At 39.2% G+C, this 15,156-nt stretch overlaps 1 protein-coding gene across 4 annotated transcripts in view; it reads left to right on the forward strand.

Moving 5' to 3' along the window:
• DVL1 (dishevelled segment polarity protein 1) overlaps positions 1 to 15,156 on the forward strand; it is a 74,885-nt gene that overhangs the window by 17,963 nt on the left and 41,766 nt on the right. For all 4 annotated transcript variants that reach the window (XM_053962624.1, XM_053962623.1, XM_053962625.1 and 1 more), the window contains exon 2: positions 8,338 to 8,407. In XM_053962624.1, coding sequence (XP_053818599.1) covers positions 8,338 to 8,407 — 70 coding nt within the window. The remainder of the gene's footprint in view (positions 1 to 8,337; positions 8,408 to 15,156) is intronic.

A 15,156-nucleotide genomic window follows, 5' to 3' on the forward strand; every position in this document is an offset into this window, starting at 1 on the left:
GCCCCAGCCCCAGTTAAAGAGGAGGTTGTGTGTGCTGCAACAGGAGCTCTGTGCCTTCCAACCGGGGCTGCCAACAGGCAGGACGTGACCTGGGAGATAAATCCCCCTTTTTCTGAAAGGGGATAAACATCTCCTTTTCTGTGCCTTGCTATCTGATGCTCTTTGGTCTCATTTTCAAACATTAACAATCGGTTTGGGAGCTCTGGTGATTTATCTCCAGGGTGGACCTCATCCAGTGCCAATATTCTTCACCTCAGGAAGAGGTTTCTGGGAGAAATCACCTTTTTTTACTTCTTTTACTGGCTTAGATTGAAATATTCTTCACCTCAGGAAGAGGTTTCTGGGAGAAATCACCTTTTTTTACTTCTTTTACTGGCTTAGATTGAAATATTCTTCACCTCAGGAAGAGGTTTCTGGGAGAAATCACCTTTTTTTACTTCTTTTACTGGCTTAGATTGAAATATTCTTCACCTCAGGAAGAAGTTTCTGGGAGAAAACATCTTTTTTTTCTTCTTTTACTGGCTTAGATTGAAATATTCTTCACCTCAGGAAGAGGTTTCTGGGAGAAATCACCTTTTTTTTCTTTTACTGGCTTAGATTGAAATATTCTTCACCTCAGGAAGAAGTTTCCGGGAGAAAACATCTTTTTTTCTTTGTTTTGCTGACTTGGGTTGGAATATTTTTCACCTCAGGAAGAAATTTCTGAGAGAAATCACCTTTTATTCTTGTTATGCTCTTTTGGGTTGGAATATTCTTCACCTCAGGAAGAAATTTCTGGGAGAAATCACCTCTTTTTTCTTCTTTTACTGGCTTGGGTTGAAATACTCTTTACCTCAGGAAGAAGTTTCTGGGAGAAAACATCTTTTTATCCTTGCTATGCTCTTTTGGGTTGGACTATTTTTCACCTCAGGAAGAAATTTCTGGGAGAAATCACCTTTTTTTCCTTGTTATGATGACTTGGGTTGGAATATTTTTAACCTCAGGAAGAGGTCTCTGGAAGAAATCACCTTTTTTCCTTGTTATGCTGTTTTGGGTTGGAATATTTTTCACCTCAGGAAGAAATTTCTGAGAGAAATAACTTTTTTTTTTTCCTTGTTATGTTGTTTTGGATTGGAATATTCTTCACCTCAGGAAGAGATCTCTGAGAGAAATCACCTTTTATCCTTGTTGTGCTGTTTTGGGTTGGAATATTTTTCACGTCAGGAAGAAGTTTCTGGGAGAAATCACCATTTTTTCCTTGTGCTATTTTGGGTTGGAATATTCTTCACCTCAGGAAGATGTCTCTGAGAGAAATCACCTTTTTTTTCTTCTTTTACTGGCTTGGATTGAAATATTCTTCACCTCAGGAAGAGGTTTCTGGGAGAAATCACTTTTTTTTTTCCTTGTTATGCTGTTTTGGGTTGGAATATTCTCCACCTCAAGAAGAGGTCTCTGAGAGAAATTACTTTTTAAAAATTGTTATGCTGCTTTGGATTGGAATATTCCTCACCTCAGGAAGATGTCTCTGAGAGAAATCACTTTTTTTTCCTTTTGCTGCTTTGGGTTGGAATATTCCTCACCTCAGGAAGATGTCTCTGATAGAAATCACTTTTTTTCCTTGTTATGCTGACTTGGATTGGAATATTCCTCACCTCAGGAAGATGTCTCTGGTAGAAATCACTTTTTTTTTTGTTGTGCTGTTTTGGATTGGAAAATTCTTCACCTGGGAAGATATCTCTGATAGAAATCACCTTTTTTTCCTTGTGCTGTTTTGGGTTTGAACATTCTTCAGCCCAGGAAGATATCTCTGATAGCAATCACTTTTTTTTGTTGTGCTGTTCTGGGTTGGAGCATTCTTCACCCCAGGAAGATGTCTCTGATAGAAATCACTTTTTTTTTGTTGTGCTGTTCTGGGTTGGAACATTCTTCACCCCAGGAAGATGTCTCTGATAGAAATCACTTTTTTTTCCTTGTTGTGCTGTTTTGGATGGGAATATTCCTCACCTCAAGAAGATGTCTCTGATAGAAATCACTTTTTTTCCTTGTGCTGTTTTGGATGGGAATATTCCTCACCCCAGGAAGATGTCTCTGATAGAAATCACTTTTTTTTCCTTGTTGTGCTGTTTTGGATGGGAATATTCCTCACCCCAGGAAGATGTCTCTGATAGAAATCACTTTTTTTCCTTGTGCTGTTTTGGATGGGAATATTCCTCACCCCAGGAAGATGTCTCTGATAGAAATCACTTTTTTTTCCTTGTTGTGCTGTTTTGGATGGGAATATTCCTCACCCCAGGAAGATGTCTCTGGTAGAAATCACTTTTTTTTTCCTTGTGCTGTTCTGGGTTTGAACATTCTTCACCCCAGGAAGAGGACAGCAGCACTCAAGCTCAGACCTCACCAATACCAACCACTCCAACCCCTCCTTTTTTGCCTCGTTTCTCCTTGCTGGGGATGGAAAGGAGCCTCTTTACTCCCAAATAACGATTTGTGCCATTTTTAGCCATTTTTGCCACGAGTGGCTGCTGCCATCCTCGGTGTTCTTGGCGCTGCTGCTCTCTCCCCAGAGCTGGCTGGCAATCCCAGCCTGTCATTCTCCTGCCTCATAGCTCAGGGCTATATTTAGTAGTTTCAAGTTGCAACAGATCTGGAATTCTTCCCTTCAGCTGCAGCAAAGGCTGAGCTGGGCTGGGTTTTTGTCCTGCTGGAGTGCAGGGAGCTCAGTGCAGAGCTGGGCACTGGGGGTTTTAGGTTTTCCCTTCTGCTTTGGGGTGCAGCTTTGAGCTTTATATTAATGGTGCCAGGGTCTTTTCACAGGGTGCTGAATGCCAAACAATCCTACAGGAATGGGATGGGGATGAGCTGATCCCTTAGATTTTAGGTTTTTCTGTTCTGTTTTGCTGTGCAACTCTTAGCTTTATATTTAGTGTTAGGATCTTTTCACAGGGTACTGCAGGCAAAACAATCCTACAGGAATGGGATGGGGATAAACTGATACCTGTGGTTTTTCTGTTCTGCTTTGGGGTGCAGCTTTTAGCTTTATACTAATGCTATTAGGATATTTTCACAGGGTGCTGAAGAGAAAACAATCCTACAGGAATGGGATGGGGATAAACTGGTACCTGTGGTTTTTCTGTTCTGCTTTGGGGTGCAGCTTTTAGCTTTATACTAATGCTATTAGGATATTTTTACCATTATTTTACCATTAATATGGTACCAGGGTCTTTTCACAGGGTGCTGAAGAGAAAACAATCCTACAGGAATGGGATGGGGATAAACTGTCACCTTTGGGTTTAAGGTTTTCTGTTCTGCTTTGGGATGCTTCTAGTTTTATATTAAATATTACGAGTATCTTTTCATAGGGTGGTAGAGAGAAAATCCTACAGGAATGGGATGGGGATGAACTGATACCTGTGGTTTTTTCTGTTTGCTTTGGGGTGCAGCTTTTAGCTTTATACTAATGCTATTAGGATCTTTTCACAGGGTGCTGAAGAGAAAACAATCCTACAGGAATGGGATGGGGATAAACATACCTTGGGTTTTAGGTTTTTTCTCTTCTGCTTTGCTGTGCAGCTTTTAGTTTTATATTTAGTGTTAGGATCTTTTCACAGGGTGGTAGAGAGAAAATCCTACAGGAATGGGATGGGGATAAACTGATACCTGTGGTTTTTAGGTTTTCCCTTCTGCTTTGGGGTGCAGCTTTTAGCTTTATATTAATGGTGCCAGGGTCTTTTCACAGGGTGCTGAAGAGAAAACAATCCTACAGGAATGGGATGGGGATGAACTGATCCCTGTGGTTTTTTCTGTTCTGCTTTGCTGTGCAGCTTTTAGTTTTATATTTAATGTTAGGATCGTTTCACAGGGTGGTAGAGAGAAAATCCTACAGGAATGGGATGGGGATAAACTGACACCTTAGATTTTAGGGCTTTCTGTTCTGTTTTGGTGTGCAACTTTTAGCTTTATGTTTGGTGTTAGGATCTTTTCACAGGGTACTGCAGGCAAAACAATTCTACAGGAATGGGATGGGGATAAACTGATACCTGTGGTTTTTCTGTTCTGCTTTGGGGTGCAGCTTTTAGCTTTATATTAATGGTGCCAGGGTCTTTTCACAGGGTGCTGAATGCCAAACAATCCTACAGGAATGGGATGGGGATAAACTGATACCTGTGGTTTTTCTGTTCTGCTTTGGGGTGCAGCTTTTAGCTTTATACTAATGCTATTAGGATATTTTCACAGGGTGCTGAAGAGAAAAGAATCCTACAGGAATGGGATGGGGATAAACTGGTACCTGTGGTTTTTCTGTTCTGCTTTGGGGTGCAGCTTTTAGCTTTATACTAATGCTATTAGGATATTTTTACCATTAATTTACCATTAATATGGTACCAGGGTCTTTTCACAGGGTGCTGAAGAGAAAACAATCCTACAGGAATGGGATGGGGATAAACTGTCACCTTTGGGTTTAAGGTTTTCTGTTCTGCTTTGGGATGCTTCTAGTTTTATATTAAATATTACGAGTATCTTTTCATAGGGTGGTAGAGAGAAAATCCTACAGGAATGGGATGGGGATGAACTGATACCTGTGGTTTTTTCTGTTTGCTTTGGGGTGCAGCTTTTAGCTTTATACTAATGCTATTAGGATCTTTTCACAGGGTGCTGAAGAGAAAACAATCCTACAGGAATGGGATGGGGATAAACATACCTTGGGTTTTAGGTTTTTTCTCTTCTGCTTTGCTGTGCAGCTTTTAGTTTTATATTTAGTGTTAGGATCTTTTCACAGGGTGGTAGAGAGGAAACAATCTTACAGGAATGGGATGGGAAAAAACTAATACTTATGGGTTTTAGGTTTTTCTGTTCTGTTTTGCTGTGTAACTTTTAGCTTTATATTTAGTGTTAGGATCTTTTCACAGGGTGGTGAATGCAAAACAATCCTACAGGAATGGGATGGGGATAAACTGATACCTTTGGTTTTAGGTTTTCTGTTCTGCTTTGCTGTGCAGCTTTTAGTTTTATATTTAATGTTAGGATCGTTTCACAGGGTGGTAGAGAGAAAATCCTACAGGAATGGGATGGGGATAAACTGACACCTTAGATTTTAGGGCTTTCTGTTCTGTTTTGGTGTGCAACTTTTAGCTTTATGTTTGGTGTTAGGATCTTTTCACAGGGTACTGCAGGCAAAACAATCCTACAGGAATGGGATGGGGATAAACTGATACCTTTGGTTTTAGGTTTTTCTGTTCTGTTTTGCTGTGCAACTTTTAGCTTTATATTTAGTGTTAGGATCTTTTCACAGGGTGGTGAATGCAAAACAATCCTACAGGAATGGGATGGGGATAAACTGATACCTGTGGTTTTAGGTTTTCTGTTCTGCTTTGGGATGCTTTTAGTTTTATATTAAATATTACCAGGATCTTTCCACAAAACAATCCTGTTCTAGCTGGAGACTCAAGGACAATCTCTTCAAACTTCTGGCCCAAAGCACAACATGAGAAGAGGAGAGCAGGCAGGCAAGCAAGGAGGCTGAAACTTCATCATTTGAAACTCTTAATTGGGCAATTAATTCCCATATGGACTAAAACTTATAAAAATGTGAGATCTCATGACCAAACTCTCTTTTGCTTCCACCTTGGAGCCATCCGGGCACTGCCAGGGTGTGGAAGGCTCTTCAATAAAAATCCATTTTATTCCTTTTAACTCCATCTAAACTCTGTTCCAGCTCCTTGAGGCAGCACAGGGAGCTCCTTGTTGGAATCCAAAATTCAGGGAATTCTCAGAACTTCGGGCCTGGAAGCCAAAGCTTAGAATTAAACCCAGGATTTGATCTGAGACCTTGGAAAAGGTGATTGAGACTGGGGTGCTGGAAGTGAGAATGTGGATTTATGGTTTAAAGCAGAGACACATTAAGCTAAAAAGAGGAAAATTTAGAGTTTTAGAGTTTAAGAATTAAAAATAAAAGTTGTTACAAGGGTAAACAAGGAGTTCAGAATGCAGCACTGTGGGTTTGTGTGCCAGAACATGATTGCCTAAGAGAGCTCACTCTGTAGCATGGGTCCATAAGATGAAATATTTAAGGATTGGGTCAAAAACATAAATATCCTTGTTGGCTGTCTTTTATTGGTTAATAAATCCTTGTAACTAAGGGTCTTGTGACCCTCTGAGCCATGCAGTGAAGATGTGAGCTGAACTCACCCCTCCTGCCTGTGTGGAAGATAAGAAGAATAAATCCCATCATGTCAAAATCTCAGAGTTCCCATCTGTAACTCATTCAGAATCCCTTCAGTAATGCTCCCAGCTCCTCAGGCAGTGCCCCGAGCCTTTGCTCTGCACACAACCTCGCTCAGTGCTGTTTAAGTGCCTGCTTTAGCCTGAATCCTGCAGCTGGGAGCGCAAATTCTGGCTGGGATTTTTACTGCGAGCACAAATTCTGTGTGTGGTTTTTACTGGAAGCAGAAATTCTGTGTCTGATTTTTACTGGGTGCACAAATTCTGTGTCTGATTTTTACAGGGTGCACAAATTCTGTGTGTGATTTTTACTGGGAGCAGAAATTCTGTGTGTGATTTTTACTGGGAGCAGAAATTCTGTTTATATTTTTTTACTGGGAGCACAAATTCTGTGTGTGATTTTTACTGGGAGCCCAAATTCTGTGTGTGATTTTTACTGGGAGCAGAAATTCTGTTTATGTTTTTTACTGGGAGCAGAAATTCTGTGTGTGATTTTTACTGGGAGCAGAAATTCTGTTTATGTTTTTTACTGGGTGCAGAAATTCTGTGTGTGATTTTTACTGGGAGCACAAATTCTGTGTATGGTTTTTGCAGGGTACAAAAATTCTCTTTATGTTTTTTGCTGTGTGCAGAAATTTTATGTGGGATTTTTGCTGGGAGCACAAATTCTGTGTGTGATTTTTACTGGGTGCAGAAATTCTGTCTGATTTTTACTGGGTGCACAAATTCTGTGTGTGATTTTTGCTGGGTACAAAAATTCTGTTTATGTTTTTTGCTGAGTGCAGAAATTCTGTGTGTGATTTTTGCTGGGTGCAAAAATTCTGTTTATGATTTTTGCTGGGTGCAGAAATTCTGTTTATATTTTTACTGGGAGCAGAAATTCTGTTTATATTTTTTTACTGGGTGCATAAATTCTGTGTGTGATTTTTGCTGGGTGCAGAAATTCTGTTTATGTTTTTTTGCTGGGTGCAGAAATTCTCACCTGGCATTTCTGGGATGCCCCAAGTGTCATTTCCTGCACATCCTGCCCTTTCAGACGTGCAGATAAAATTCTTGCAGCACCTTTCTCTGCTGAGCCAGCAGCTGGAGCTCTGCTGAGTGAGTCTGCCCTGCAGGACACAAAAGATTCCAGTGTGCCCACTGAGATCCAGGAGAGTGTTGAAATCCTGCGTCTGCAGCTCCAGAATTACAGGTCTGAGAGCTTCTCTCAATTGTCAGAGGTTTTTAAAGCCCTGATTTTCTGCTTTTAGTGGAGTTTGCTCCTTGGAGTCTGAGGATAAATGACTAAAAACAAGAATGGAATCTTATGATCTGATTCCTGCTGCCAGAAGATGAAGGGAGGGCAGATGGTTTGGGAATTAAGTGAATATTTTACAATGTTTTTCTTTCCAATAATAGGAAAAAAAAAAAAAAAAGGGGGTGAAGATTTGCCTAATGTTGCCCTGCCAGCCATTAACAATGCAAATAAATGTGGAGGAAAAAAAGGTGCTCATTCCTTAAATGCAGGCATTAGTGGTGGAGTTATTTATTTGTAATTTTTCAGAGGAAACTCCATTTGCTCTTTTTTGCCTCCTAGCCAGCCCGCCCTCAACACGACCCTGCTTTATCCCAGTGAGCTGCTTTGTGCTTATTGTGGTTTTTCTTCACCCAGCAACAAGACAAAAACAGAAATAAAGGGAGATGTGCTTGTGGGTCCACACATCTTGGTGGAGTTTGATGAGATTTCAGGCTCCAGATTGTCAAAAGCAGATTTGTCTCTGTTCTGCAGTGAATTTGAGGCCAGAAATCTGGTTTTGGTACAAATTTGTGATCTCTGACAGAGAGGGGATTTCAGCACAGGGGGATTTTAGTCCCCATCAGACCTTTCAAGGCTCTGGGCAGACTCCAAAATGGGAAATTCTTGAAATTACTTTAGTGCCTCCCACTTTGGGGTGGTTGTCTGGAAAGCTGCTCTTTTGATTTGTTTCCTCTGTTCTCACAGTCCCAGCACCTGCTGACACCAACATTTTAATGAAAAAACTGTATTTTTCCCGCACAATATGAAAAAAAAACCCCACTGTCCATTCTGATGTGATGTGATTTCAAAATTCCTGATTTTTTTTTTCCTTTTGTTGTTTTTTTTTTGTTTGTTTTGTTTTCCAGGGTGGTGAAGGAAGAGATCTCAGATGACAACGCAAAGCTCCCTTGCTTCAATGGAAGAGTGGTGTCCTGGGTACGTTGGATTTTGTGTGTGGAATTCTGTGGTGGTTGATACTGGAAGCTCATTTTTAGATCCAATTTTTGCTGGGATGAAGGCACACAAGGAAGTAGTAGTAAAATAGGTTTATAGGAGTTTTTTCCAGCTACACAGTTGGAACAAACTTGGAATTCTCAGGTGGAATAAGAAGCTTTTCTCCATTCCTCTTCTGCTCTTAGGAGTTGAGGATCGTGCTCACACTTACATATTTTTTAATTTTTTAACTATTTTACTATTTGAACTAATTTTAATATTTTAACTCTTTTATCCCTTAAAACATTTTAGTATTTAATATTTTAGTCCAGACATTAAAGTTATACAGGATAAAGAATTCTCAGGTGGAATAAGCAGCTTTTCTCCATTCCTGTGCTGCTTTTAGGAGTTGAGGATCTTGCTCACATTTCTTACAACTTTTTTATATTTTAACTATCCTAATATTTTAACTAATTTTACTATTTTAACTATTTTATCCCTTAAAACATTTTAGTATTTAATATTTTAGCCCAGACATTGAAGTTATACAGGATAAGGAATTCTCAGGTGGAATAAGCAGCTTTTCTCCATTCCTCTTCTGCTTTTAGGAGTTGAGGATCTTGCTCACATTTCTTACAATTTTTTATATTTTAACTATTTTAATATTTTAACTAATTTTAATATTTTAACTATTTTATCCCTTAAAACATTTTAGTATTTAATATTTTAGCCCAGACATTGAAGTTATACAGGATAAGGAATTCTCAGGTGGAATAAGCAGCTTTTCTCCATTCCTGTGCTGCTTTTAGGAGTTGAGGATCTTGCTCACATTTCTTACAATTTTTTATATTTTAACTATTTTAACTATTTTACTATTTTAACTAATTTTAATATTTTAACTCTTTTATCCCTTAAAATATTTTAGTATTTAATATTTTAGTCCAGACATTAAAGTTATACAGGATAAAGAATTCTCAGGTGGAATAAGCAGCTTTTCTCCATTCCTGTGCTGCTCTTAGGAGTTGAGGATCTTGCTCTGACTTCTTACAACTTTTTTATATTTTAGCTATTTTAATATTTTAACTAATTTTACTATTTTAACTATTTTATCCCTTAAAACATTTTAGTATTTAATATTTTAGTCCAGACATTGAAGTTATACAGGATAAGGAATTCTCAGGTGGAATAAGCAGCTTTTCTCCATTCCTGTGTTGCTTTTAGGAGTTGAGGATCTTGCTCACATTTCTTACAACTTTTTTATATTTTAACTATTTTAATATTTTAACTCTTTTATCCCTTAAAACATTTTAGTATTTAATATTTTATCCCAGACATTGAAGTTATACAGGATAAGGAATTCTCAGGTGGAATAAGCAGCTTTTCTCCATTCCTGTGCTGCTTTTAGGAGTTGAGGATCTTGCTCACATTTCTTACAACTTTTTTATATTTTAACTATTTTAATATTTTAACTCTTTTATCCCTTAAAACATTTTAGTATTTAATATTTTATCCCAGACATTGAAGTTATACAGGATAAGGAATTCTCAGGTGGAATAAGCAGCTTTTCTCCATTCCTGTGTTGCTTTTAGGAGTTGAGGATCTTGCTCACATTTCTTACAACTTTTTTATATTTTAACTATTTTAACTATTTTACTATTTTAACTAATTTTAATATTTTAACTCTTTTATCCCTTAAAATATTTTAGTATTTAATATTTTAGTCCAGACATTGAAGTTATACAGGATAAAGAATTCTCAGGTGGAATAAGCAGCTTTTCTCCATTCCTGTGCTGCTCTTAGGAGTTGAGGATCTTGCTCTGACTTCTTACAACTTTTTTATATTTTAGCTATTTTAATATTTTAACTAATTTTACTATTTTAACTATTTTATCCCTTAAAACATTTTAGTATTTAATATTTTAGTCCAGACATTGAAGTTATACAGGATAAGGAATTCTCAGGTGGAATAAGCAGCTTTTCTCCATTCCTGTGCTGCTTTTAGGAGTTGAGGATCTTGCTCACATTTCTTACAACTTTTTTATATTTTAACTATTTTAATATTTTAACTCTTTTATCCCTTAAAACATTTTAGTATTTAATATTTTAGCCCAGACATTGAAGTTATACAGGATAAAGAATTCTCAGGTGGAATAAGCAGCTTTTCTCCATTCCTCTTCTGCTTTTAGGAGTTGAGGATCTTGCTCACATTTCTTACAATTTTTTATATTTTAACTATTTTAATATTTTAACTAATTTTAATATTTTAACTATTTTATCCCTTAAAACATTTTAGTATTTAATATTTTAGCCCAGACATTGAAGTTATACAGGATAAGGAATTCTCAGGTGGAATAAGCAGCTTTTCTCCATTCCTGTGCTGCTTTAAGAGTTGAGGATCTTGCTCACATTTCTTACAACTTTTTAATATTTTAACTATTTTACTATTTTAACTATTTTAATATTTTAACTCTTTTATCCCTTAAAATATTTTACTATTTAATATTTTAGTCCAGACATTAAAGTTATACAGGATAAAGAATTCTCAGGTGGAATAAGCAGCTTTTCTCCATTCCTCTTCTGCTTTTAGGAGTTGAGGATCTTGCTCACATTTCTTACAACTTTTTTATATTTTAACTATCTTAATATTTTAACTAATTTTACTATTTTAACTATTTTATCCCTTAAAACATTTTAGTATTTAATATTTTAGCCCAGACATTGAAGTTATACAGGATAAGGAATTCTCAGGTGGAATAAGCAGCTTTTCTCCATTCCTGTGCTGCTTTAAGAGTTGAGGATCTTGCTCACACTTCTTACAACTATTTTAATATTTTAATATTTTAACTATTTTAATATTTTAACTATTTTATCCCTTACATTATTTTAGTTAGCCCAGACATTGAAGTTATACAGGATAAGGACATTTGCTGCCTGCTGAGTAGCTTGACCTTTCTCAGCCTGGCTTCTTTTAGGCAGGATTACACGGAAATAGCACAAAAAAATCAAATACAGAATTGATTGCACGCTGTTTCCTGCGTGCAGGGAGAAGTGCAGGGGGCTGACTTTGATTGGGAGATGTTTCTTGAGCAAAGATTCCTTGTGGATCAGCAGGCCCAGCCCCTGCTGGGCTCCCAGCAGCTGGAATTGCTGAACTGAGCTCAGCTGGATCACACAGCACCAGCCACTTCTTCCTGCTCTATTGATTGCTTTTCATTTTAGGGCACTCACATTCTGGCAGCTGGGTCGTCCCAACAGGTTTTTAGTGTTAGGCAAGCAAAACATGTGGCTTTGTAAAGCTGAGTTTAAAATCAGCCCTCCCACGCACACACAAATGTGTATTAAGCACTTTGTAGATTTTGTATTAATTGAGGTCTTAAAAATTGAGATTTTTCAGTCTCTGCTGTCCAAAAGTAGCTGTTTGTTCCTGGGAATTGTGTTCAGAAGGAAAACTGACTTTTTCCCTTTTTTTTAGGACCTCCCTGCCTGTATTTTTTTTACCTTTGTGCTCCAACCTTTTGCCTCAGCAGCAGTGACTAATAACCAACGTGACTTTTCCAAGGCTCAGCCATGCATTTCCACACAGCAGGATCAGAATGCCTGGGTTTGGGCTTGGAGGAGGGTTTTAAAGCAGAGTTATTTTGATTTAAAGCTGCATTTCTGATCTAATTCTGATCTAAATCTGGGCAGTCTCAGGGAGAGCAACGAGAGGAAAAAGGGAAGATTCCCTGGATGAGCAGATTGGAATAATTTCATTCAAAGGAATAAAACCATTGGCAGTAAAGAAACAAACTGATGTTTAAACAAACAGAGAATATTTGGGAGCTGGGGATCCATCTGCAGACAGCACCAATTTTTAATTTCACCAATTTCTCCCCTTTTTGATGAGGTTGTGCCTGTTCTTAGTGGGAGCAGATGTGGGATGGGGACCACCCCTGCAGGAGGAACATCCTGGTGTGCCCTGGCTGGGATGAGGGGTTTGGCTCTGGCTGCAGGGCTCAGTGCTGCTGAGTTTGCTGCTCTCAGGGTGCCCCCGAGCTCTGCACCTTGGTGCTGCTGCTTTTGTCTCCAGTCCAAGGCCTGGTTTTGGGCTTGGAGGAGGGTTTTAAAGCAGAGTTATTTTGATTTAAAGCTGCATTTCTGATCTAATTCTGATCTAAATCTGGGCAGTCTCAGGGAGAGGAATGAGCACTGCTTTCCTCCAGGAAAAAGGGAAGATTCCCTGGATGAGCAGATTGGAATAATTTCATTCAAAGGAATAAAACCATCGGCATTAAAGAAACAAACTGATGTTTAAACAAACAGAGAATATTTGGGAGCTGGGGATCCATCTGCAGACAGCACCAATTTTTAATTTCACCAATTTCTCCCCTTTTTGATGAGGTTGTGCCTGTTCTCAGGTGGGAGCACATGTGGGATGGGGACCACCCCTGCAGGAGGAACATCCTGGTGTGCCCTGGCTGGGATGAGGGGTTTGGCTCTGGCTGCAGGGCTCAGTGCTGCTGAGTTTGCTGCTCTCAGGGTGCCCCCGAGCTCTGCACCTTGGTGCTGCTGCTTTTGTCTCCAGTCCAAGGATTACAGCAGGGCTGGAGCGTGGGGCTCTGGCAGGGTGGGAAGGGATGGGACAAAAAGGGATTTCATGTGTGATTAACGAGCGGAAGAGAGCGTCCCAAAAAGCTGCAGATAAAGCAGAAAATGGAGATGGGATTTGTGCTGCCATGGCCTGGGAGCTGCATCTGTTTGAGCAGCAGTGGTGCCTTGTGTCCTTCGGTGGCCCCCAGAAACTCGAGAGGCTGAGCTGGACAGAGCTAAAGAATAAAGCTGGGATTTATTAAAGGATCTCCTCATGGATCCACCTTGGGCAGCACCAGAGCCCAGCCAGGGCTGCACCCAAGGTGAACCCAAATGGTCCCAAGAAATGGATGATTGGTCACAAAATGATCAGCTCTGCTCCATTTGCACCTTGGAGTTGATTGTCCCATTCCAGCTTTAGCCCAGGCACTCCCATCCTGCTTGTTTTTCTCTCTCCAGCCCACGCTGTTTGTGCTCCTGGGCCTGAGCTTTGGATCATTTGTCCTTGGTGCCCAGCTGGAGCAGGAATTGTTTTGTCTCCCTGCTCTGTGCACAGAGCTCAGCATCCCCTCATGTGAAGCTCAGAGCCACACACTAAAGCAGCAGAGAATGTGAAAAATAGAAAAGCTGAACCTGAGACATCAGCACAGAATGTGAAAAATAGAAAAGCCAAAACCTGAGACATCAGCACAGAATGTGAAAAATAGAAAAGCTGAACCTGAGCCATCAGCAGAGAATCTGAAAAGTAGAAAAGCTAAAATCTGAGGCATCAGCAGAGAATCTGAAAAGTAGAAAAGCCAAAATCTGAGACATCAGCAGAGAATCTGAAAAGTAGAAAAGCCCAAATCTGAGGCATCAAGAGGGGTGGGAATTGATGGCAGCTCCTGTCAGGAGAGCAAATTCCCCCTGGGAATCCCTTTCCTCCTGCCCTGTCTTTGCTCCTCAGTGTCACCCCTCCCTGGTCTGCCCCTTCCTCCCATGCTGCTGAGCTGGTCAATATTAATTAAATGCCCAATTAATTCAATATCCAGGTTCTCCTCTGCATCCCTGTCCTGGGTCTCCCCTTCCCAGTGCATGCAGGATTTTGGGGCTGTTTGTTTTTATCTTTGTGGTCCGGTTAAATTTATTTTTTTTACTTTGGGAATTCAGTGTATTGATGATTTGTTCTGATTTCCAGACACCGTTCAGGCTCTTCTGTGCAGCAAAACGTGGCTCAGGTTGTTCCAGCAAGTTGTTCTTGGAGTTTAAGGAAAAATCCACCCCCAACCCCAAACTATTCCACATCAAGTAGGATGTGGATTATTTAATTTATTTAATTCTCCAATTCCTCAACCTCTTCCTCCTTCCCTCTCCCATCCAATCCCCCAAGGGCATTTTATCTCATGTTAAGAGCTGAATTCTTTGCCAGCTCCTTAAATAATATGAAACATCAAAATTATATGGTTTTTCCACCTGGAAAACAGGAGAGTATAAATAAATAAGATCAGAACAAGACTAGATATATATATATATATATGTATGTATGTATGTATGTATATATATGCACACACAGCAGTTAACTGTTATATTTTAATTCTGGCACTGTTACTATTTTCAGTTCAGAGGAACATCACAATCTCCTGAGATGCATTTTCACGATCTCTGAGATGCATTTCAAGAATTAATTCAATTTATTGCAGCTCCTGCACCAATATAAGTCGCTGGCTGCTTTCCAGATGCAGAAGGAGGCAGAATCCTTGTTTGAAACCCTCAAACTCCTTTTTTTTTTTTTTTTTTTTTTTTGCATTCCACTTTTGCTTGGAGGCTACAAAACCAATGTCTGCTCCCCTTTTCCTCCCTGACTGTGATGGGAGACAGTTGCTGATGCAAAAACCTTAATTTTGTATTTTCTTTGTCACAGGCAGTCAGTTTTCCCACATTAGGGGTGGAAACAGAGACACGCACATTTCTCATGGATTTTTTTTTTAATTTCCCATCAATTTAGATGAAAAATAGTGAAATATTTTTAGTTCTTAATGCCAGCACAGGAGCTTAACCCACAAAAATCGGCTCTGTTGGAGCCAGTGGCCAGGCCTCTGATGGAGAACAGTGCTAGATCTAAAAGCAAAATTTAGATGTGTGGTTTAAATTAATTATTTGGGAGCATTAATTATTAAATGAATTACTTGGTGTTTAATATTATG

Source organism: Vidua chalybeata, chromosome 22, assembly GCF_026979565.1.
Source record: "Vidua chalybeata isolate OUT-0048 chromosome 22, bVidCha1 merged haplotype, whole genome shotgun sequence".
In the NCBI taxonomy this organism is placed as follows: domain Eukaryota; kingdom Metazoa; phylum Chordata; class Aves; order Passeriformes; family Viduidae; genus Vidua; species Vidua chalybeata.